The following is a 21,800-nucleotide window of genomic DNA, read 5'->3' as shown; positions in this document are numbered from 1 at the left end:
CCACAAGAAGTGTGATTTATACAAATTATCTAAACTTTGGAGTTTCCATTTAATTTTTGTGGCAAAGATTAAAGAGGATAGAGTGCACAGAGTGATTAAAGAGGGATCTAGGCATAGAGACGCCCAAACAAGCGGAGGCTGCTATTATTTTATGTCCTTTGCAGAGCTCCCCATTGCATTGTTCACTGGGGAGAAGCCGTGCAATAAATAGACTCCTATTTATAGATCAGGTCTAGCAAAGACTGAATGAAGACCCGTGTTTGCTAAGTGGGGTTTTCACAGGTTGGAGCTCAGCATTCCCAGTCTGTGTAACAGCCACAGCTCAAACATTTGGCAGTGAGCGGTGTGTTTCCACAGGGCATTTGGGCTGGTGCCAGGGTGGGGCCTGAGAGCCACAGGAAGAACTCAGAGCCCGGGGGCAGGAGGGGGGGTGTGCAGGCGTGGTACTGGGTGGGGCCTGGGGCCTACATGCTGGTGCCACCACACCCAACCCCAAGCCGCCTGCTCTTCTGAGTGCAGCAGAGCCAAGTGTGCAGAGTCTCAGAGCGGAGGGAGGGCTGACCGGTGCATCTTCATCTCCCTGACGAAAGGCGCGGCGAGGTAAACGAGATGTCCTGGTGGAAAGCCTGGGTAAGTGCAGAGCAAGCAGAGGTGGAGGGTTCCCTCATGGTGTTGGTCCAGAGAGAGAGGTCAGCTCGGGCAACACTCTGTTTCCTGCCAGGCCAGGCACAGGACTGGGCTGCCCCCTGGGGAGGAAGACAAGGAGATACTGCCCCAGTCCCAGAGGCATTCATGGCAGCCAGGATGGGAACAGGGAGATGGGCAGATAAAGAAACCTTGAAATGCACCTGGGGAAGCTGAGGAGCTGGGGGAGCCCAAAGGGAGGGGTCAGGCTGCTGGAAACAAGGGGGAGTCATGGTTGAGTCATATGTCCATGTGTGTGTGTGCGTGTGTGTGTGTGTGTGTGTGTGTGTGTGTGTGTGGTGTATGCACATGGGTGTGTTTAGGGAGAATCAGGCAGATGTTTCCTTAAAGAGGGAACAGTATGTGCAAAGGTTCAGAAGACTGGGAAGCTTGGCTTTAAAGAGAAGTAAGCTTGAGGGTCCTGGATGGGAGGGTTGAGGGTCGGGGAAAATGCACCTAAAGAAGCAGGCAGGGCCAGGACCTACAGAGCTGTGCATGGCAGGCTAAGGAGCTTGGGCTCCACTTTGAGAGCAGTGCAGAGCCATTGAAGGACCTTGAGCTGGAGAGTAACCTGATTGAATAGGCTGATGTTAGAGGACTCATCAATGTCTTCTCCTCAGGGGATGGGAGGACGACCTGGGCCACAGGGGCCTTCCACATTTGAAATCCATGAGTGAAATTTACAGAGTGACAGATGGCTGAGTTAGGGGGACAGCACATCCTGCCCCCAAGTCTCCCATGTCCAGTGAATGAACAGATTCTCAGGAGTGTTTCATCTGGGTTTGAGTCCGACATTGTCTCATGCTAAGGAGTTGAAAACACAAAAGGGGGACAAAGATGAGGAGCAGGTGATGTCCCCTGGGGAGGCACAATGTTGTGTGCTTGGCACACCTTCCTTCATTTCATCCCCAGGCAGCCCTGGGATATCAGGGCTGCTATTTCCACTTCACAGATGAGGTAACTAAGGCTCAGCCATATCTAGTAACTTGCACAGTCCCACAGCTAGCAGGTGGGGGTCTAGTGTGAACTGGGGTCTCTCTCTGTCCCTGCCCCCAGGCTCTCTGTGAGTCTTAGTGGGTGACCCGGGCTTATCCTAATTCAGGAAATCTCTTTGTCACAAACGTCACAACCCAGGGGCCCTCAGATTCAGACGTGCTGGGCCTGGACAGGTGGGACAGAGAGGAGACCAGGGGCAAGGTGTGGCAGCCATCTGGCTCCAGCGAAACAGCCACGACAGGGCAAGGACCAGGGCGGCCTCCAGCTTCATCCTGGCTGATGCGGAACAAGGCTTTGAGGAGGCATACGTGGCAGGGAGAGTCCAGTGCTGGGCACTTTCCAAAGTCAGCTGCTGCCCAAGGTGGCCTGACTTTGGGCCTTGCTCCCAGTGGGGTGGGTCAAAGGCCCATCCTTAGGGCCCACCCAGCCAGGCAGGCAGAAGCCTCCTTGCAGGGAGGCTGGATGACAACCTGGCAGGATAACAATGACATTCCTTGAGCACCTACTGTGCCCTGGACCTTCCTCTGTCAATATCTTGCTTGAGCCTCTGTACACCTCTGCAGTACAATATAGATGCCAATATCCTTATCCACAGATGAAGAAACGGAGACTAAGACGGTGCCCAAAGTTGCCACACTACGAAGTGTTAGAGTCTGGGTTAGACTCTGAGCAACCTGACGCCAGAGCTCAAACTCTATGGGGTTCGGCCACCCACAAGCCAAGGGCAGCCAAGGGGTGTGAAAGATCAGCTTGAGGGGGGCCCGTCTGTGCCTCTCTTGTGGAGCTGAAGTTCTGCCTCCCAAGTTCTCCGGGGCAGCCCTGTGATGGGGGAAGGCAAAGGCGTGGCAGCTCCCCTGAGACCTTCACAGACACATAACAGAGTCACAAGCCAGGCTGAGTCACCTTTTCAGTGAAAATGTTCCTGTCGGGACTAGCCTGCTCTGTGCAAGACCCGGCAAAGGCCTAGGCAGACCCCTCCTCCAACATGGGGTGGGGAGTGGGTAGAACCACCCACTAGGCAGGGGTCTGATTCCCGGAAATTTGCCTTTTTTCCCCCTAACACCTTAGCGTGGGAGGTAAGGCTGGGGCTCTTCAATGCAATGAAATCACAACCCCCAGGGAGTTAGTTACAAACATTACCACCGGACCCCAACCTCAGACCCGCTGAATAGGCCACTCCATGGTGACTGGCACACATGGCCTGGTCAGTCACTGCTGCACAGCCCCCTGAGTGCCAGCCTGGGGCAAGGGACGGGGGAGAGCCCCTCCTGGGTGGCCTCCAGAGCTTAGCACTGAGATCTGAGATGACCCCATGCTCACAAACGACCTGCATTCCTGTGAGCAAGGTTTCCTTCAGCGAAGGGTACCGGGAAAACTTAATGTCTGGGAAAGGTTGAGTCATTGAGAGCAGGGGGCGGCAGACAGAGCTTAGCTTCTGAGTCAGGCTGTGGGTTAAATCCAGCACCGCCATTTACTAGGTGCGTAACCTTGCCAGGCGCTTCGAGCCCAGCCTGTAAAATGCGGCATTCATAGCTCCCTAGTGTGACTGGCAGAGACAGCAAGGAGAAGAGCATTGCATCAAAAGCACCTAAAGCCTCTAACACACAAGGCCTGGCACATAGGAGGTGCTCAAATCACTAACAGTAGTAACAGCTGCTCATGACTCCACAAAAAAGGGATGCAGTAGATGCACGCATGCAGCTGGGCAACATCTGGGACCACAAAGGCTCTCTGGATGAAATTTGCACAGGGAATTACTTCTCGTAATTTCTTCTGTGAAACATGGTGCTAAGAAATAAAGTAGGAAAATCTGTCACCAGATATTTGAAATTCAAGCAAAGGATATGGAAAGACTTCTTACTTTTTACTCAAAAGAAATATCCTTACAGATATACCATGGATGGGAAGCTGCTCTGTATTTTCAGGATCTGACAAGGGCCAGGAAGGAAGGAAGGAAGGAAGGAAGGAAGAAAGGGAGGAAAAAATGATGGATGTGGTGATTGGATGGGTGGATGGCTGGCTGGCTGACTGGCTGGCTGACTGGCTGGCTGACTGGATGGATGGATGGATGGATGGATGGATGAGTGGATTGGTAGGTGGATAGGTGGAAGAGTAGATGAGTGGATGAGGGGTGGATAGAAGGAGTAGGGAGGCAGCATGTTCAGCTCCACTAAGCCTTTCCTTACTTGATCGTTGTCCTTGTAGCTTTGAGCAGGGTTGTCCCTTCCTGCTGCCTGCCCTCAGATGGCACTGCCTGGGAGAGATGCAGCCTGATTCAGAGCCCACGCCCCAGGATGGGGCAGGGATGGGAGAGGTTTTGTGGCTCTGGCTGGCGCCAGCCTGTTAAAACAAGAGGCCATTCTGCACAGGAGAGAAGGCAGTCCCACAGAGCCCCAAGGGGAACCAGCAATCCCTCACGGTCAGGCCACTGTCTCTGGGGGTACCCTTCCCTACACAGCTAACGCCTCGGAGTGAACAGCCCCTGGGTCATCTGGCCTCACAGATCTCCTAGGAGATTCCATTGTTGTGCCCTGTCACCGCAGTAAAACCATCACTGGACTCTGAAGGATTCTCCCTCTTCAGCGGCCCCCCAAACCCCTGCTGATCTTTTTTCAGGCCAGGCCCCCTACCCCAACTCTATCTCTCCAAATTTTTTGGTTGTTTTTATTTTTTTCCTTAAAATCCATTGATCGTCACAAAACCCCAGGAAGTGCAAGTAGGGAGAAAACAAATGGCCAACTGAGGATCTAAGGACCCAGAGCTACAGAGGAGACGTGGCCCGGGGCTGCTGGGTGTGTAGGAGGGGGTGGAGGCGTGGTCCCCACAGGGCTGCTGGCCGTGGGAGACTCAGGAGACAGATGAGGCTCCCAACACCGAAGGCTGGAGTCCAGTCTCTAGAGCCTTTTCTTGCTGCCCCACAGTCAGCACGGAGGCTCTGGCAGTGGCCACAGTACCAGCCACCTTTGAGGTCTTTCCCTACACCGTCTGAGCCTGCAAGCCCCAACTCCCAACTCCCCAAGCCCAACTCTGGCAGTGGGGCTGAGAGCTGGGATTCCATCTCTTAGTGTGGCCGGGTGGCGCCAACCCACTCCTCCTCAGGAGGCCCCTCCTTCCAGCCTGAGGGCCGAGCTGGCAGGACAGGCCTCCCCTTGGCCAAGGGGCTAATAGTCACGTGGCTCTTCTGCAGCCCTGACCTGAGAGGACCATATGGCAACCTAGTGCAAAGTGGACAAAGGTGCCCCTTCCTCAGCACGACCTGATGGAAACTAGCATGTCCAGAAGCTGAGGCCTCTCCTGGGCCTCCCCTCACCCTGGATGGATGGGCAGGGCCAGGACGGATGGAGGCTCAGCCGTTGGTCTGCAGGGGCCGAGCTGGTGCTCACCCTGCTGGGCTGGCTGCCAGGGGCGCTGCCTTCCCCACATTCCCGCTTTGAGCAGGCGTGGCTTCTCTTGCAGATTGAACAGGAGGGTGTCTCGGTGAAGAGCAGTCCCCACTTCAACCCAGACCCCGACGCAGAGACCCTCTACAAAGCTATGAAGGGGATCGGTGAGTGGCCTTGACCCGGGAACCCCGTGACTCTCTGGGGCTCTGCCCTCTCTGCTCAAGACCCCTCTGCTCACAGCCCTGGGAGTGAACGTCTCCCCATAATCCTCTGGCACCCAGAGAATCACACAGGGCCCACATTCCCCAGAACAGGTCTACACAGACTCCCAAGACTGGAGACGGGGGAGGGCAGTTGTGAGTAATGGGGGTGGGGAGGCGGAGGCCATCTGCTGTGTGTTCCTGCGAGTCCTTGTGCAAGAGACCTCTCCCCATTCAGTCTGTGCTTTCTCCCTCATAAAATGGCCCTGACAACTCTGGACCCTGCGTGTCACTGTGAATTTCGGATGGGACTAGGTTGGGAGCTGTGCAGAGCTGACCGTCCTGTCTCCAGCACCTGCTTTCCTGTGAGCAGGAAAGGGCTGGCCGGAGGCCCGCTGGGATTTGGATAACCCGGCCCAGACAGCCCTCATGCTGTCACCCAGGCGGGATTTACCCTCTAACTGGCTCTGACTGGTGAATTGGGGCATTAACAAAAGCTGCCATTCCCAGACAAGCTGAGAAATCATGTTCCGTCTTCTGCTCCCTGTGAAATCTTTATAATTATCTCCATTTCCCAAAGAAAAATGTGGAGGCTTGGGGAGGTGAGCCTTCTACTCACCCAGCTGCTGGGTCAGGACTCAGATCCAGTTTTCCGGACCCTCTGTCCCCATCCTCCCCCATGGCCACCAGCACAAGGGAGGTCAGGGCAGGAGGTCTCACTGCCTGAGCTCCGGAGTTTCCAGCTGATGTCCAGAGCAGATCAGAAAACCAGAGGGGCCTCGGATTCTATCGCTGTGAGGCTGGGCCTGGCTGCACCCCAACATTGTGTGGATGGGGGGGACAGATGGATTTTCTGTCTTGTCTACACCATGAAAATCATCAGGTTTGGGAGCTTCCAGGTGGTGCGTCCCCACTGCTTGGCCACCAAGCAGCTGCCTTCCCTCCTCCCCAGCCCTCATCAGTCCCCCAGGGGCAATGAAGGTGCTCATACTGTGCCCCCCTCCAGGGACCAACGAGCAGGCCATCATCGATGTGCTCACACAGAGAAGCAACGCACAGAGGCAGCAGATCGCCAAGTCCTTCAAGGCTCAGTTTGGCAAGGTAAAGTGGGGCACTTGTGCTCGGGGGGCTGTAGGGACCACCGCTGCCAGAGACAGCCTTGCAGGCAGGGCCTTGCTGGACGAGGTCCAGCTGGTCTAGAGCCCAGCCCACTGGCAACATGGGGCATTTGGGACATACACTAAAAACATGATGCATTGTTTCTCTGAAAATCAGATTTAACTCTGAAAACTTACTGATGGCTCCCCACAGCCCTGGCTTGGTCCAGCCTTCTGATGTCTGGCCCCAACCTCTTTTCCCACCTTCTCTCTCACTTGCTCCTTTACAATTGCTCCACGGCCCCATCCCTGAGCTGTTTCCCTGCCTCTACGCTTTGCTTGTCCTATTCCCCAAGACTGGAAGGCCCTTCTCTTTCCCACATGCCAGAGATGCAGGCCGGGCTCTGCTCTGTGCTGTGCCGCAGGACTGTCTCCTCATGTTGGAGCTGCTGTTCCAGTGCCCCTTCCCTCCTGCCACGGGTGAAACCCAAGGGCAGGGAGCACACCGCCTGGACCCTTTGTCTCTCCTCCCGCCGCCCCCAGGACAGAGCGAGGCATCGGCATCCTAGCTAAGCACAGGAATAAATGCACACAGAGCCGTAGTGGCCGGAAGCCTCCATTAGCACACATTGGTAATGTGGACACTTAACCCAGGAAGATGAATGATGAAGCCCAAACACTCCATGGGAGAAACCAATGTTCTCTCCTAAAAAATAATTTATCTCTCTTAACCTTCACAACTATGCATTATTCTCTGCATTCGACGTCAGAGGAAACTGATGTTCTGAGAGGCGGAGGCTGTTGCCCAGGATCCCAGAGCCTGTAAGCAACAAGGTTGGGATTTAAATCCAGGTCTGACAAGGCCCTTGGTCCTTCGCTGTGCTGTGAGGGGAGATCAGCTCGGTGTGGCCTTGTGGTTTCTTGCAAATATAAGTGCCCTTAGAAGGAGACACACGTGAGATAGATTCCTTAATTCATTTCACTCATTCATTGAGTGTCTACAGGCTAAGTGACAGGGACTTGATGAGCTTAATGACAGACTTGTATTTCGGGCTTATGGTGTGCCCGGCGCTGCGCTGAGAGCGATTTCGACATCTCTCCGCCAATCCCCTAAGCAATGGTATGAAGCAGGAGCACCAAGGTTTCTATTTCACAGAAAAGGGTAAGGATGCTTAGAGAGGCTGAGTTGCTGGCCCAAGAAGCCCCAGCCAGCACCAGCGCGTGGCAGAGCCCACGTGGGAATCCAGCCAGAGCCCCTGGGCCCAGCCAGCACCCGCTGCCGGCACTCCAGTGGACACAGCACACAGAGCACCACCCTTCCCTGCTCCTGCCTTAGAATCTCATCGAGATGCTGAAGTCGGAGCTGAGCAGCCAGTTCGAGAGGCTCATCGTAGCCCTCATGTACCCTCCATACAGATACGAAGCCAAGGAGCTGTACGACTCCATGAAGGTAACCAAGCAAGTGGGGTGAGGGGGTTCAGAAACACTTACAAGGACTGGGTGGGGGAACGATGCCCGGGACTGCTTTCCCCAGAGACCCTGGCACAGGGGGCTCTGAGCTCCCCTTGAGCCACTGTTTGGAACGAGCCCAGCGAGCTTGCAGCCTGCTGCTCATGAAATCATACAAGATGTTTTGGGACTTGGTAGAGCGTAGGTTCTTCTATCTCAGCATGGAAAGAATTCAGTGAGAGGCAAAGTGATAGATAAGAAGTGATTTATTAGAATAGGACGCTTGTGGGGCTTACAAGTAGGCGGGCAAGAGCGTGCCACCCCAAGAACTTAGTGGGCTGCAGGTTTTTATGTTTGTTGTTTTGTTTTTATTTATTTTTGTCTGCGTTGGGTCTTCGTTGCTGTGCATGGGCTTTCTCTAGTTGCGGCGAGCGTGGGCTACTCTTCGTTGCGGTGCGTGGGTTTCTCATTGCGGTGGCTTCTCTTGCTGCGGAGCACGGGCTCCAGGCACGTGGGCTTCATTAGTTGTGGCGCGCAGGCTCAGTAGGTGTGGCTCACGGGCTTAGTTGCTCCGCGGCATGTGGGATCTTCCCGGACCAGGGCTCGAACCCACGTCCCCTGCACTGGCAGGCAGACTCTTAACCACTGCGCCACCAGGGAAGCCCTACTGTTTTGTAATCAAAGGAAAAGTGGGGAGGGGGAGAAGACCACCTTTTTCCTCGTTCTTGAGTAGATTTCACGCTTCTATCATCAGTTCCCTCCTCCATGTCGGGCAGGGGAGTTTTCTTGTCCCTTGTTTCTTGTTTCATGGTCAAACCGGGACTGTCATGGCGTAATGGAAATGAGCAAAAAGGCTGTGACGTATACTAAAATATGGTAAATCATCTCAGGTTTCAGTATAATATCACCTTTTCCTTATATTTTTGTTTTTAGTGTGCACAGAGGAGCATGTTCTAGGAATCATTAACTTACTGAGCTCCCTGGGCAGGATGTGGGTCTCATTCCACCATTGTTTTATTGTTTGGGGGCCATGCTCCTGTTGCACAGTTTTGTTGCTAAGCAAGCCTGCTTGGTTTTGTGGTTAAGCAAACCTGGTTTCTTGAGTGATCATTAACTTACAGGGGTCTCCCATACTTTTTTTCTCTACTGACAATGCCCAAGTGGGATTAACTATTTAATCACCTTCTTTGTCCCTTTACTCTGTCCCTATCACTCAGACTGCCACCAAACACAGACTGGCCTCCGCCATCATCTGGCCTTGATGGAACCAAAATTCATCCTTCTCAGGACATTGCTAGACCAGTGTGCAGGAATTAGGAACCAGCCTCTGCTGTCTCGTGCCTTGTCCCCCAATTTCCCGTTACTTCCCACTGCTCCTTTTGCATTCGAAGATGATTAAGAAGGAGTCAGGACCAAGTAATAATAATCATCTCCATTGAAAGGGCACTTACAGGGCTTCCCTGGTGGCGCAGTGGTTGAGAGTCCGCCTGCCGATGCAGGGGACATGGGTTCGTGCCCTGGTCCGGGAAGATCCCACATGCCGCAGAGCGGCTAGGCCCGTGAGCTATGGCCGCTGAGCCTGCACGTCCGGAGCCTGTGCTCCGCAACAGGAGAGGCCACAACAGTGAGAGGCCCGCATACCGCAAAAAAAAAAAAAAAAAAAAAAAAAAAAAAGAAAGGGCACTTATAACTAATAAGAACCTGCTGTATAAAAAATTTTAATTTAATTTAATTTTTTAAAAAAAGAAAGAAAGTGTACTTACTCCAAAAAAAAAAAAAAATTGAAAAGGGACTTCCTTGGTGGTCCAGTGGTTAAGACTCCATGCTTCCAATTCAGGGGGCACGGGTTCGACCCCTGGTTGGGGAACTAAGATCCCGCATGCTGCACAGTGCAGGAAAAAAAAAAAAAATTGAAAGGGCACTTACTGTGTGGACCTGCCAGGCATTTTACATCTATTATCTCCACCTTCGGGGTGGGGGTGGCTTATTATCCCTGTGTCCTGATGAGGACCCTCAGGCTCAGGGAGGTGGAGTGACCTGTTTGGGACCACCCAGCTATAGAGGGCTGAGCTGAGACACAGGCCTCCCATCACATCACTTGCCCACAAGTATCCACCACTGGAGACAAATGCATGTCATCTCCCCCAGTAACATCCTCCAGCAGAGGCCCCCCAGCAGAGCACTGACTGGTTCGTCCTAGGACTGTTCCTTTTGCCTCTTGACAAAAGAGAATGCGGACAGAGCAGGAGGGTGTGGATAGAGCTCTCGAGCAGGCAGAGGTTTTTATCCACAGGGCTTAGGAACCAGAGAGGGCGTCATCATCGAAATCCTGGCTTCTCGGACCAAGAACCAGCTTCAGGAGATAATGAAGGCATATGAGGAGGGTAAGGGGCCTGCTAAGAGGGAGGATGTGGGCCCTGAGTTAAAGGCTAGCTTGGGAATGACCATGAGCTTTGGCAGCCTAGCGGCAAATAAGAGACAAGCCGTGTACTGGGCCACGTTGGAAAGGATTCTTTCTGGGCTTTTCCACACACAGATGCTGAGCACCTTCTGTGTGCCAAATCCCGTGCCTGACAGTGAGATTTGATATGAGTCAGGATCCATCTCTGTGCTCCCTAAGAGCATGGGCTGCTGCGGGGGAGGGTATGCACCCATTAAGTTCTCTGCCCCTTGACAGTGTGGCGGCACTGCGGGCCGCCGGCTGTGTCAGCAGTGGGCGGGGCTGACACCCTCCTGGCCAGGCACAGGCTGACCCTGGGGACCATGCAGGGCCCCGTTGCAATGGTGGGTGTGGAGCCCTAGCCAGCTCTCATGGGCTGCAAGGCAAAGCCCATCCTCCACAATGTCTGCCTGGTGGGGAGTCCACAGGAAGTTCCTGGCTTTGCCAAACCACGTGATGAAATAAGGCTCAATCAGCAGCCCCTGGCTCTCTGGCCTGGCCCATCTTTGTGCTTTGAGCTTGGCTGGCAACCCATGTTGCTTCCTAGTTCTGAACAACCACAAGCAGGGAGCCTCTGCCACTCAGACACCTGGACAGAGCAAACTCTCCCTGTGCCAAGGACTCATCTCTCCTGGAAGGCTTTAGTCAGGAAAAGGGTGAGAAATGGGGCAAGGAGGAGGAAAGCAGGTCTGAGCCTCATGGTCCTGATCCCCTGCAGACTATGGGTCCAGCCTGGAGGAAGACATCCAAGCAGACACCAGCGGCTACCTGGAGAGGATCCTGGTGTGCCTCCTGCAGGTATCACAGCCCAGGGTCCCGGGAGCCCCTTGTTTGGGGGATCCCCACAGATCCCCCATCAGAGAGTGGCTCTTGGGCAAAGCTACTGAAGTGGGGTGGGGGGCAAGGGTGTGGTACAGCCGCTGGGGCCTGGGCTCACTGGGTACATCCCAGCGGGCTCGGAGTGTTCTCATGGCAGAGCGCCTGCACATCTCCAGAAAGTAGGAGGAGAGGGCCCGTCACTGAGCAGGTCCCTCCCACCAGGCCCCATGCCAGGCACGTTGCTTACTTTTGCTCACTGAGTCCTGCAGCTCCTTATGGGGCATTCCTTATGACTCTCCCTTTACGGATGAGAGGCCAAGGCCTGGAGAGGATAACTGCCTGCCTTCCTACCTGGCTGTCCCCTCTGTCCCGGCTGCTCTGCTCAGCCAGCCTGCCTTACAGAGCCGCCTCTTCTGTTCCTAGGGCAGCAGAGATGAGTTGGGTGGCTTCGTGGACCCAGGACTGGCCCTGAAAGATGCACAGGTAAGGCTACCCCTCAGCAGCTCTGCCCTGCAGGCCACCCAGTCCCACCCTCTGCCATCTAGACTCTGGGGTGCTGAAGCCTAAAAGCCTCACCCAGCCCCTCTGCCCGCAGGGGTTTTCTCTGATGCTAGGCTGGGCCCTGGCTCAGCTCTCTGCAGGCCTTTACCCTCTGGTGTCTGCAGAGGGAAGTGAGGGTGGAGGGGAGGAAGGAGACTGATTTGGGTGGGGTTCACTGAAGCACTGCCCGGGCAGGAACAGCCTACGAACCCGGGAATGCTGGGCCTCCGAGGCCCAGATGTGTGCATTCAGCTCTCTATAGGTCTGCCTGCTGGCAGAACGCTTGAAGGTACCCAGAGGCAAAGCAAAGCCCCAGAGGGGAGGCGGGACAGTTCCTAGAGCAGCCCGGTATTGAGAAGAGAATTTAACCACGGGGATAGCAGGCTCCCAGTCAAAAAGATGGTCAAGCAGAGGAGAATGTCAACCTGGCAGCGTGGATGGGGGGCTGTTCTTCACCCCCCTTGCTCGCCTTCACTGGTTGTCATGGGTGTCCCAATGCAGGATCTATACACAGTGGGTGAGAAGATTTGTGGGACTGATGAGATGAAATTCATCACCATCCTGTGCACGCGCAGTGCCACACACCTGATGAGAGGTACCGGGGAGGTAGGGAGGTCCTGGGGGACAGGGAGGCACCCTGGCTCGAGGTCCTCTCCCTTCACACTGAATACCCAGTGTGTGGCCTTGTCAAATCATGGAGCTGGGGAAAGAGCCAAGGAGCCCTGGACCCTTTCCCCAGCAACCAAGTGGAGGTCAGGGGTGGTGCACAGATGTGCAGTCTCCTATTTGAGATGCTGGGGGGCGTCACGCTGAGATGCGCATGTCCCCTAAGAGAAGGCCTTTCTCCACAGTGTTTGAGGAATATGAGAAAATTGCCAGCAAGAGCATTGAGGACAGCATCAAGAGTGAGACCCACGGCTCACTGGAGGAGGCCATGCTCACAGTGGGTAAGAGACGGAGCTCCGTGCTCAGGCTCACGTGTGTCCGCTGGCCCTGGGGCTCAGAAGTGGGGCAGCACCAAAGGGCGAAGGGCCCAGGGCGCAATAGCAAGTGCTGGGTCCCTATGTTCACCTTCAAAGCCAACCTCCACACCAGCTGCCACTCTCAGCATGTACCCTTCACCCAGGACACTGGAGGTACTAGGAGAGACCCTCGTGTCCTCAGTGTGCTGTGGCCTGCCAGAGATTGTTCTCTGTGCTGCCCACAGAGTGCCCAGTGCCGTGTGAGTGTGTCATCATATATGTGCGTGTGCATGAGTGTGTGTGCTTGAGTGTGCACATGTGTGTGCATGAGCGTGTGTGCTTGCGTGTGCGTGCGAGTGCATGTGCGTGCACGTGAGTGGGTGGTGTGCGCATGTGAGTGTGTGTATGCACTGAGTGTGCGTGCATGTGCACGCGTGTGAGTGTGTGTGCACGCACGAGTGTGTGCGCACATGCGCGTGCGAGCGTGCGAGTGTGTGCGTGGGAGTTGTGTGCGCGAGTTGTGTGTGTGAGTGTGCACGTGTGTGTATGCACACATGTGCAGGATTGTGCCGGACCCAGGGCCTGTGCTCACCCACAGCAGCCACACAAGGAACATTCTGGTTCTGACTGTGAAGCCCTGAAGGAATCACCTAGCTGGACTTTAGCCAGGGGTTTGGTCCCTGCCTCAGTTGCTGATTGAAGAAATGATGATGTGTAGTTGGAATCCAAACTGAGTGATTGGTGGTCTGACACTAGGGGAACACTGAGAACCTTCCACCAAGCATGAGGTCAGATTCATGTAGGAGGACAGGTTGCAGAGCACATCCTGGGGTCCAGAGGCAAAGTGACAGGGAGAGGAGTCATTGCAGAGTAAAGAACTGAGGCCCAGGGCAGAGGGACTTCCCTCCTCCCTCCCATGATGGAGCCAAGGTCACCTCCACACCAGGCTGTGTCCACTGGGTGCCGAGCAGCCAGGGGAGCTGCACAGTGTGTCCTGGTCCATGGGGGTAAACTGGGGCATCTGACTCTCCCAGCTGCCTTTGACTTCTGTGATAAATCCAATCTATGTCGGAGCATCTAAGCATGCCTCCTGCTCCAGTCTCAGCTTCCAAAGGCAGCCCCTGGATCCGATTTAAACAACTGAAAAAAATCTACAGGCAGGGAAAAGCAAGGCTATGCCGGGCCCTGGAGTGCTGGGCACTTACTGTTTGTTTATCCTTGAAGACTCACACCACTCACTTCACACGTGAGGATGGTGCAAGGCAGGGAGGTCAAGTCACTAGGCACCTGGTGCCATCAAGCAGGGTTCAAACTCATGCCTACCTCCCTCAAAGCCCTCGCTCTTTCTGCCACCTTGGATTAAAACACCAACCTCCCCACCCAGACACCAAGTCTCTGAAACAGCATCCATGAAAGCAAGGATAGGGCCAGATGCCCTGGGTGCCTTCTTGCTCTGGGTCCAAAACCCATCTGTCACAAGGGAATTCAATCTGCAGGGGCCCTCTGAGAGGTGACATGTAAAGCAGGCACTCAGAGGCCAGTGGTCACCACAACGGTGGCTCCTCCATGGAGCTGTGTGGCTAGATTCTTGGTGAAGCTGTGTCTGGAATGTAGGAGCCCAGGGACTCCCTTGGTGGAGCTGTGCTCTGATGAGCCAGACCAGCCCTGTGGATCCCAGTGCATTTCACACCTTTCCCTTTTGTCTGCCTACTCTCGGTCTTTGCACCTGTGCCCAGTGCCCTGGGCTTCCTTCCCTGCCCCACCCCTCCTGACACAAAGCCTCTCATTTTAGGACTAGGCAGAGTACAGATAAATAGGCCAAGACTTGCACAACACTAACCCTTAAGACCCAAAGCAAGACATAAATAAATAAACATGTATACAATGTCGCCTACAACCTCTGGTTGCTAACAGAACTTTCCTGTTTGACAGTGAAATGCACCCGGAACCTCCACAGCTACTTTGCAGAGCGCCTTTACTATGCCATGAAGGTAACTGTTCTGTCTTCTGTGTGCCTGACCCTCAGTCCTACACGGCACAACCGCAAAGCCAAGGAGCTCAGAGCCACCACCCAAGTCTCCGACACTTGGGTCTCCTCTTATCCCAGCCTCTTGTGGACCAGAAGGGTTTTAGTTCTCAGAGGGCAACAGCGACAGCTCCTGAAGGCTGAATTTGAGTAGGTGCATTCAACAGGTGTGCATGGTACTGAACTTTCACCACAATCCTGTGAAACTTATGTAGTAATCTGCCCTCCCAGAGGGGGTGAAACCAAGACTTGTGGTCAAGGTCACACAGTTAGTAGGTGGCAAAGTGTTGATTTGAGTCCAAGCCAGTGCAATTGTCTTTTTTATTCTGATTTTATTTATGCATCATTGTCCACGTGGCCTCCTTGACAAAGCACAAGTCAGGATTGCCAGGAGGTCAAGGCATCCTTTGAACAGGCATGTTTAAGAGGGAGATTGCCACACACAGCAGTTCAACAACACTGCGTGTGCCAGGGTGCCCGTCTGGGTTTGCCTGTTGTCCAGAAGGCAGCACTGGCCACTCAGATGTTCAAGACACTCATATCAAGGGAGGCTCTGGTATCTGGAACCACACTGGAAGATAGATAGTGAAAGTAATTCCTGGAGATTAAAGTCAGCCCACCTTCTCTGACTGATGGTTGCTAACATCACCTGAAGCAAGAACCCCAAGCTCTCTGGCTACATCTGGCCAGGAAGTGAGAGAGGGCATGGGATTCCCTTGGTCACGTGGCTCCCTCTGACATGAGAGTGATCAAGGATGAAAGTGAGCAGGAGGGTCCTGCATGTGAATTGGTCAGTTAAGCTGATTTCATGATGTTGCTGCCCTAGGAAGAGGCCTTATTCCTGGAGCAGTGAACATTTTGTGTCTAGAATCTGATGAAGCAAATCAAACACACACTGCTATCTGGGGTATTTGGCGTCTAATAAGAGACAAACATGAGCAGTGAGTGAGAAGAGATCAAGGGATCCCTTAGCGCATCCCTCTCAGTGCTTCACTGCTAAAGCGGAGGCTCATTCCTGTACCTCCATCCCCTACGAAAGCCCCCTGAACCCAACATAGATTTGTCCATTATCACAGAGATGGACCAGGAAGGCAAGAAGTGATGGTTGACTGCTGTGTCTTATTCAGGGAGCAGGAACTCACGATGGGACCCTGATACGAAACATCGTTTCAAGGAGTGAGATTGACTTAAATCTCATCAAGTGTCAGTTCAAGGAGATGTACGGCAAGACCCTCAGCAGCATGATCATGGTGAGCCATGAGCTCCCATTTCTTTTCTTTTTTTTTGCGGTACGCGGGCCTCTCCCTGTTATGGCCTCTCCCGTTGCGGAGCACAGGCTCCGGACGCGCAGGCTCAGCAGCCATGGATCATGGGCCCAGCCGCTCCGCGGCCTGTGGGATCTTCCCGGACCCCCGTGTCCCCTGTATCGGCAGGCGGACTCTCAACCACTGTGCCACCAGGGAAACCCGAGTTCCCATTTCTAACAGCAGTTTTAAACAGAGACCTTACTGGGAAACCTGAATGCTGTGACCAATGTCATAAGTCACACGTGTCCGTCCCTCCTCAGTGGGTATCACACTCTTGCATTCATTGCTATGTGCTACATACAGGGATCAGCAAGGAGGTCGGTGTAGCTAGTGGAGGCCCCTGTACATTGCACCCAGTAAGTTAGCTTTGCATTTGAGTTATGGTTGCCCCTTTGAAAATGACACACCGAATCCTTGCAGAAGGAACCATATCTGAAGAGTCAGTGAGAGTAAATAGTTTAGTCGGAGTCGAGGCGTAGCATTCAAATACAGATATAGGTAGTCCTGACAGCAAAAATTTAAGGACATAAATCATATGAGCTCCAGTGGGCTGCCTAACCTGATTCCAATTAGTGAACATTCTAGAGCTGAGAAAACACAGTGATTATCACACTGCTATAACTTCAAGAGAAAAAGCTCTTCTAGCCATTAATACCAAATGAGGCCTTGACAGCTTCATTAACAGAAGTCAAGTCATGAGAAATATATCCCTAAGTCTTCACTGGCTATTAAGTCAAGCCTCTAGTTATTCTACAAGTGTCCATTGTTCACTACACTTTCCAAGACACACATAGCTTACAGTATGTTAAAAAGATGTTTCTGCTTTAAGATGTTTCAGAATGGGGCAGTAGGTGGTAGGGGATTGGGAGTGGCAATAGAAACAGCCTGAAATGGAAAACAAAGAAAGATGGGTGACAGTGAGGGGCCTGTGGCATAGGAACCTGTAGAGGAATGTTCCAGGTCTCCCGCAGAGAAGCACAACTCCTGGTAATAAGAGCAGCTGTTCCTGATGCAGGTGACTCCAAGTCAAGCCAATGCCACAAACCACCCCCCCTTCTAATTCTCACATCCCTCCTGTCCTCAGGAAGACACAAGCAGCGACTACAAGAATGCCCTGCTGAACCTGGTGGGCAGTGACCCCTGAAGGCTCAGAAGGACAAGAGCAAAGGTCAAGAAGGTGGAGCCACTGGGTCCTGCTTGCTCAACCTTGGCCATGGATGGGGATGGGGGTGGGGGGAGCCACAGCACAGCTTTCAGTCCTCTGTCTCCCAGCTTCCAGTGCTTTCCAGCCAGTTTCTCTGACCCAGAAGTAAGGATCAGCCTGGGGCTCCTACTTCCACTGTCTTCCCAAGTCATTTTCAGGTGTGAGCACATTGCCAACCTTAGCATATATCTGATCTGACAAATACCTCAGCATGAAGGGGTCTACAGGGGCTCGTGATGATTTCTTTCTCCCTACACAGGAGCTTCCCAAGCCTGACTGGTCACAGAGTCCCCTAGGCTCTCAGCCCACTCCCATCTACTAATCTGAGATCTGCAGAGAATAGACCAGACAATATGGAATTTTAATAAGTGTCTCAGCTGATATGCTTCACTTTCAGGCAACCAGAGAAGGCTGTGAGAGCTTGTTTGTTTCTGAGCACATGCTTGTGGGCAGCTGAGAAAGGAACACATATATCCAGGCCAAGTGGGCTATCACCAACATTCATTCACCAGCTTCATTTTAAAATACTAGGCTATAAGTAGAAGAAAAATTCTCTCATCATCCTACCAACAGAGAAAGCTGAAAATTAATGGCCTGACACAAGGACACTGTGTTCTAAGAGGCTTGGGCTTCTCTAGTCCTTGATCAAAATAGCTGCTCCTTCCTCCCATGACGCAAGCCTGGAGAATCTCTAATCCTGACCAAATGGCAATGGGAACTGGTTGCAGGAGAAGCTGAGATACCTGTGTTGTGCTTTTCAAAACAATAAAGATTTGTACATTGGAACTTAAGTGTCTTTGGATTTTTAGAGGTGACCAAAGTAGAACCACTTTGATTAGCCAAATTCTACCCCATAGAGCCTACTCTCCAGACTATGCCATCTAGGGCTACAAAGCTTATCCTTTCCCATTAACAACATTTCTGATCTCTGAAGACAGCCCACATATTCTACCAAGACTTCTTCTGTCAAAGCTAAATGTCCTCAGTCCCTTCAACTGTCCCTCTTAAAGCCCGGTTTGGGGCCAACTCCTCCAAACATTTTCTAGTTTGCAAACTAGAAACTTTTATAGAGTGCAACCCTGAGAATCGTTTGTTTGTTTTCAGGGCTAGACAATATGTTTATACATGTCCATGTCAGGTCCAAGTGTCATGCCACATCGGCGGGACTTCAATTCATTTACAAGTATCTCATCACAGTGCCTGCCAGGGGTCTGTAGGGCAGGACCAGGCTTTCCCCATGCAGGTCATCACATAACAATGATGCTTTATTAAAGGGCAGATTAATAAGCAGCTTTGGGGAAGAAATACCTGGGAGCAAAGAGTGAGGCAGATCAGTGGGGCTTTGAGCTCACACAGAGGAGAGGTAGATTCTGGCTCTGCCCTGCACTGGCTCTCGTGACTCTGACCTAATCACTTCGTGTGTGTGTGTGTGTGTGTGTGTGTGTGTGTGTGTGTGTGTGTGTGTGTGTCTGAGTCTCAGATTCTTTACCTTTACCTGCAGAGGTGGAAACCCTGCTGCAATTGCTGCTTTCAAACCACCTCAAAGGTAGTGGTAGAAAACCATCATTTTATGATGCTCCTGGGTTTTGTAGGTCAGGAATTCAGACCTGTTGCCCAGTGCGGATAACTTGTCTCTGCTCCAGCAAGTCTGGAGACTCTGTCAGGAAGACCCAAATGTCAAGAGAACTCTAGGGCAGATGCTGGAATCATCTGGAAGCTTCTTCACTCACATGCTGGGTGATGGTGAGATGGCTGGAAGGCTGGGCTCAGCTGGGACTGTCCCCTAACACTCCTACATGTGACCTCACCAGGGTTGGGGCCCAGGGTACTGGAAGCCCTTATGTGGCGGCTCAAGGCTGCATTTCCTTCTGTGAAAAAACCTCACACAGATCACTTCCGTCATGCCCTATTGGTCAAGGTCATCACAATCCAGCCCAGCTTCAAGGGAAGGAAACACAGTCCCCATCTGTCAATGGGACAAATGTCAAAGAATTTGGTGGCCATTGTCTTAAACTCTGAACAAGTAGTTTAAAATATTGAACAACTCATGCAGCACAACTGTCCCATGTGCATGGCTGCTGTCTGTAGGGCTGGAGCAGGGTCTAAGGGACCCCGGCAGGACCAGGCCTCAATCCCTACTGCTGGGTTTCAGGGCTGTCTGTCAGGCCTCGGGCGAGGCTCTCGGGTGGTAATAATTCTTTTTTCTTTTTTTATTCAAGTCCCTCCCTGGACTTTCTTCCAGTGCTGAGTCACTGAGTCACTTTCAGCCAAAGCCCTTTAGAAAGGACTTAGAAGATCCCTCCACCCTGCAATCCTTTGGCATGCTGGTTCTCTGGGCAAAAGATTCCCTTGCGACCCACCCCAAAACTGGCTTGACATGTCCAAACAGGGACCTCAAGAAAGCTACAGCCAAGGAGACGGCCTAGGAAACGTGGTGATGTCCAACTATGTGTCCAGCAGGGAAATCTGTTGAGCAGAACCGTGCAGTTCATTGTCACTCCCAGTGGAGCTCCCCGCCATCCCCACAGGGTGGAAGCAGCAGGTCTCCTCAGATTGGAGAGATGCTCTCTCCTCCTGGGGTCACAGCTACAGCAGCTTGGGGGGTCATGTGCCCTCCCTGTGAGATGGCTCCTGTCTAGCTGAGGGCATTCTCCAGAGAAGGGGCCAGCTAGGTGTCATTAGCTGACTCTTGTGACCACTGGGGGGAAAAGGGGCACCGACTGGCAAAGGAACCTGGCCAGGACACTGATAGTGTCCTCTACCTCCAAATCATTTTTGCTGGAATAAGCTTTGGGGTACTTCTGATGAAACAGACCCTTTCCTAAAGTACAATGCTTTGCCATTGGAGGTCCGGTCAGTTTGATTTCAGCAAAGAAGGAAAATGAGAGAGTATGTGTGCCCTGCTCGTGGTTCTATAACGAAAAATGTTGTTTTGTTTTCTAACTCTCTATGATACATTATATATTCATGGACTTCCTCGATATCCTCAGATCCAAGGTTTCCCTTTCTCTGAAAGTGGATTCATTTTCTTCCGTTGCAATGCCTGGTGGGGAAGGGCAGACGCTGCTCTAGTCAGCTGAGTTCAGAGTTTGTCCTACTACGTGATTGAGACATCGTTTCCATTGGGTACCGGATTCTGTGAGCTATCAAATGACCTTTCATAAATTCCATTTCTGCTTATACTATCCAGAGACAATGTTCTTGTTAGCAACCAAGAAGTCTCTCTATTGCACAGAATCACTGCCCTTATGACATCAGAGGATAATTATCTGTTTATGTGTCTCCTTCCAAAAAGCTGTGAGCCCCTTGAGGGCAGGAACTTGGTTTTGTTCATTTGTGAACATGCAGTGGCTGGTACATAGCCAGCATTCCGTGAATATTTTTGAACAAACAACAACAAACAAGAGCATGGACTTTGGGAGGACAGAAGACCCAATAGCCATCGAGCCTGAGCCAGTCCTTCATGGTCTCTGATTCTGAGAAGACACTCTGGGCCTTGTGAACTCCCCCAAGGAGGGATGCCTGCTCAGCCAACCCAATGAAAACAGTCCTGAAAAGGCTCTAACAGGGAAGGCAGCTTCTTGCAACTCTTTTGGCACCTACTTGGCACCGGGCCCTGTTTCAGTTTCTGACACTGCAGTGAAAAACAAGTCCAGCAGAATCAATCCCTGATTGAGCCCCTTTGTAAGAGCTCGTCACACCTGACCACCATCCCATGGGGCACTCGGGCAGTGGCCAGAACTGAGCACATGCCCACCAGTGTTGGCTTCTTGCCACCAGGGGGACAGGGCTAGCATGCTGGGCCTGGCCTCCTTCTACTTTCTCCTTGAGCAAGGGGTCATTTTGCTGAGGGTTGACTACTTGGACAAAATCAGGATACTTTGGTAAGAAGCAAAAGGAGGAATAGATTTGTGGTCAACACCTTACGTTGTCTGTTACTATGGCCAAGCATTCTAACTGCAACCAGGTTGGAGCTGGCCAGGTACGTCTTCATAAAGAAGGCAATGCTTGAGCAGGGTCTCAAAGGATGACTCAGTGCTTATCAGTTAGACAGGACAGGGAAGAACATTCCAGGCAGAGGGAGGAATGCAAACACCCAGGAACTCTGGTCTCTATCAGACTGCAGGAATGGTGAGAAAGTCAAAAGATAAAAATGTCAGCAGCTGGGCTTCCCTGGTGGCGCAGTGGTTGAGAGTCTGCCTGCCGATGCAAGGGACACAGGTTTGTGCCCTGGTCTGGGAAGATGCCACATGCCACGGAGTGTCTAGGTCCGTGAGCCATGGCGGCTGAGCCTGCGCGTCCGGAGCCTGTGCTCCCCAACAGGAGAGGCCGCAACAGTGAGAGGCCCGCGTACCGCAAAAAAACAAAAAACAAAACAAATCAAAAGATGTCAGCAGCCAAGTCAGGGAGGTATCAGGCTGAGAAGCTCAAACTATTTCCCGGGGAACCAGAGCCTTTCAGGGCTCAGGCAAGGGGCATCTGGGATGGAACTTAGTAAGATTTCCGGCAGCACTACAAAGGTGAGTGTGCCTGCGTGAGTCTGGAGGAGGGGAGCCCAGAGCTGAAGCTATTGCAGCTACCAAGGGCAACTCCCACCACCCTTCCTGCCTAGTGCTTTGTGGTCCGGGAGATAATTCCCAAGAGGGAAGCTAAGCTTGGACACTCTCTGTTCTGATCCTGGGAAGTGAAATCT

General features: G+C 52.7%; 1 protein-coding gene across 1 annotated transcript; it reads left to right on the top strand.

The window, feature by feature from the left end:
• The first annotated feature begins 521 nt into the window (after window positions 1-521).
• Window positions 522-17,893, top strand: LOC307052352 (annexin A8). The gene is made up of 12 exons (XM_079703243.1): window positions 522-630; window positions 5,137-5,227; window positions 6,270-6,364; window positions 7,697-7,810; window positions 10,103-10,193; window positions 10,968-11,047; window positions 11,492-11,551; window positions 12,110-12,203; window positions 12,460-12,555; window positions 14,503-14,561; window positions 15,724-15,846; window positions 16,988-17,893. The coding sequence occupies exons 1-12, from the start codon at window positions 610-612 to the stop codon at window positions 17,045-17,047; spliced, it is 984 nt and encodes a 327-aa protein (XP_079559369.1). The 5' UTR covers window positions 522-609; the 3' UTR covers window positions 17,048-17,893.
• The last annotated feature ends 3,907 nt before the right edge of the window (window positions 17,894-21,800 follow it).

The sequence above is a fragment of the Hyperoodon ampullatus genome (assembly GCF_949752795.1).
Source record: "Hyperoodon ampullatus genome assembly, chromosome: 1".
In the NCBI taxonomy this organism is placed as follows: Eukaryota; Metazoa; Chordata; class Mammalia; order Artiodactyla; family Ziphiidae; genus Hyperoodon; species Hyperoodon ampullatus.
The sequence above is the reverse complement of the archived record's forward strand: the minus strand, read 5'-3'. Positions and strand labels throughout refer to the sequence as shown.

Coding starts and splice junctions, on each gene's coding strand:
- LOC307052352 (XM_079703243.1), top strand. CDS start 610: ATGTCCTGGTGGAAAGCCTGG. Junction 7,811..10,102: donor AGCTGTACGACTCCATGAAG/GTAACCAAGCAA, acceptor TTTTATCCACAG/GGCTTAGGAACCAGAGAGGG. Junction 15,847..16,987: donor CCCTCAGCAGCATGATCATG/GTGAGCCATGAG, acceptor TCCTGTCCTCAG/GAAGACACAAGCAGCGACTA.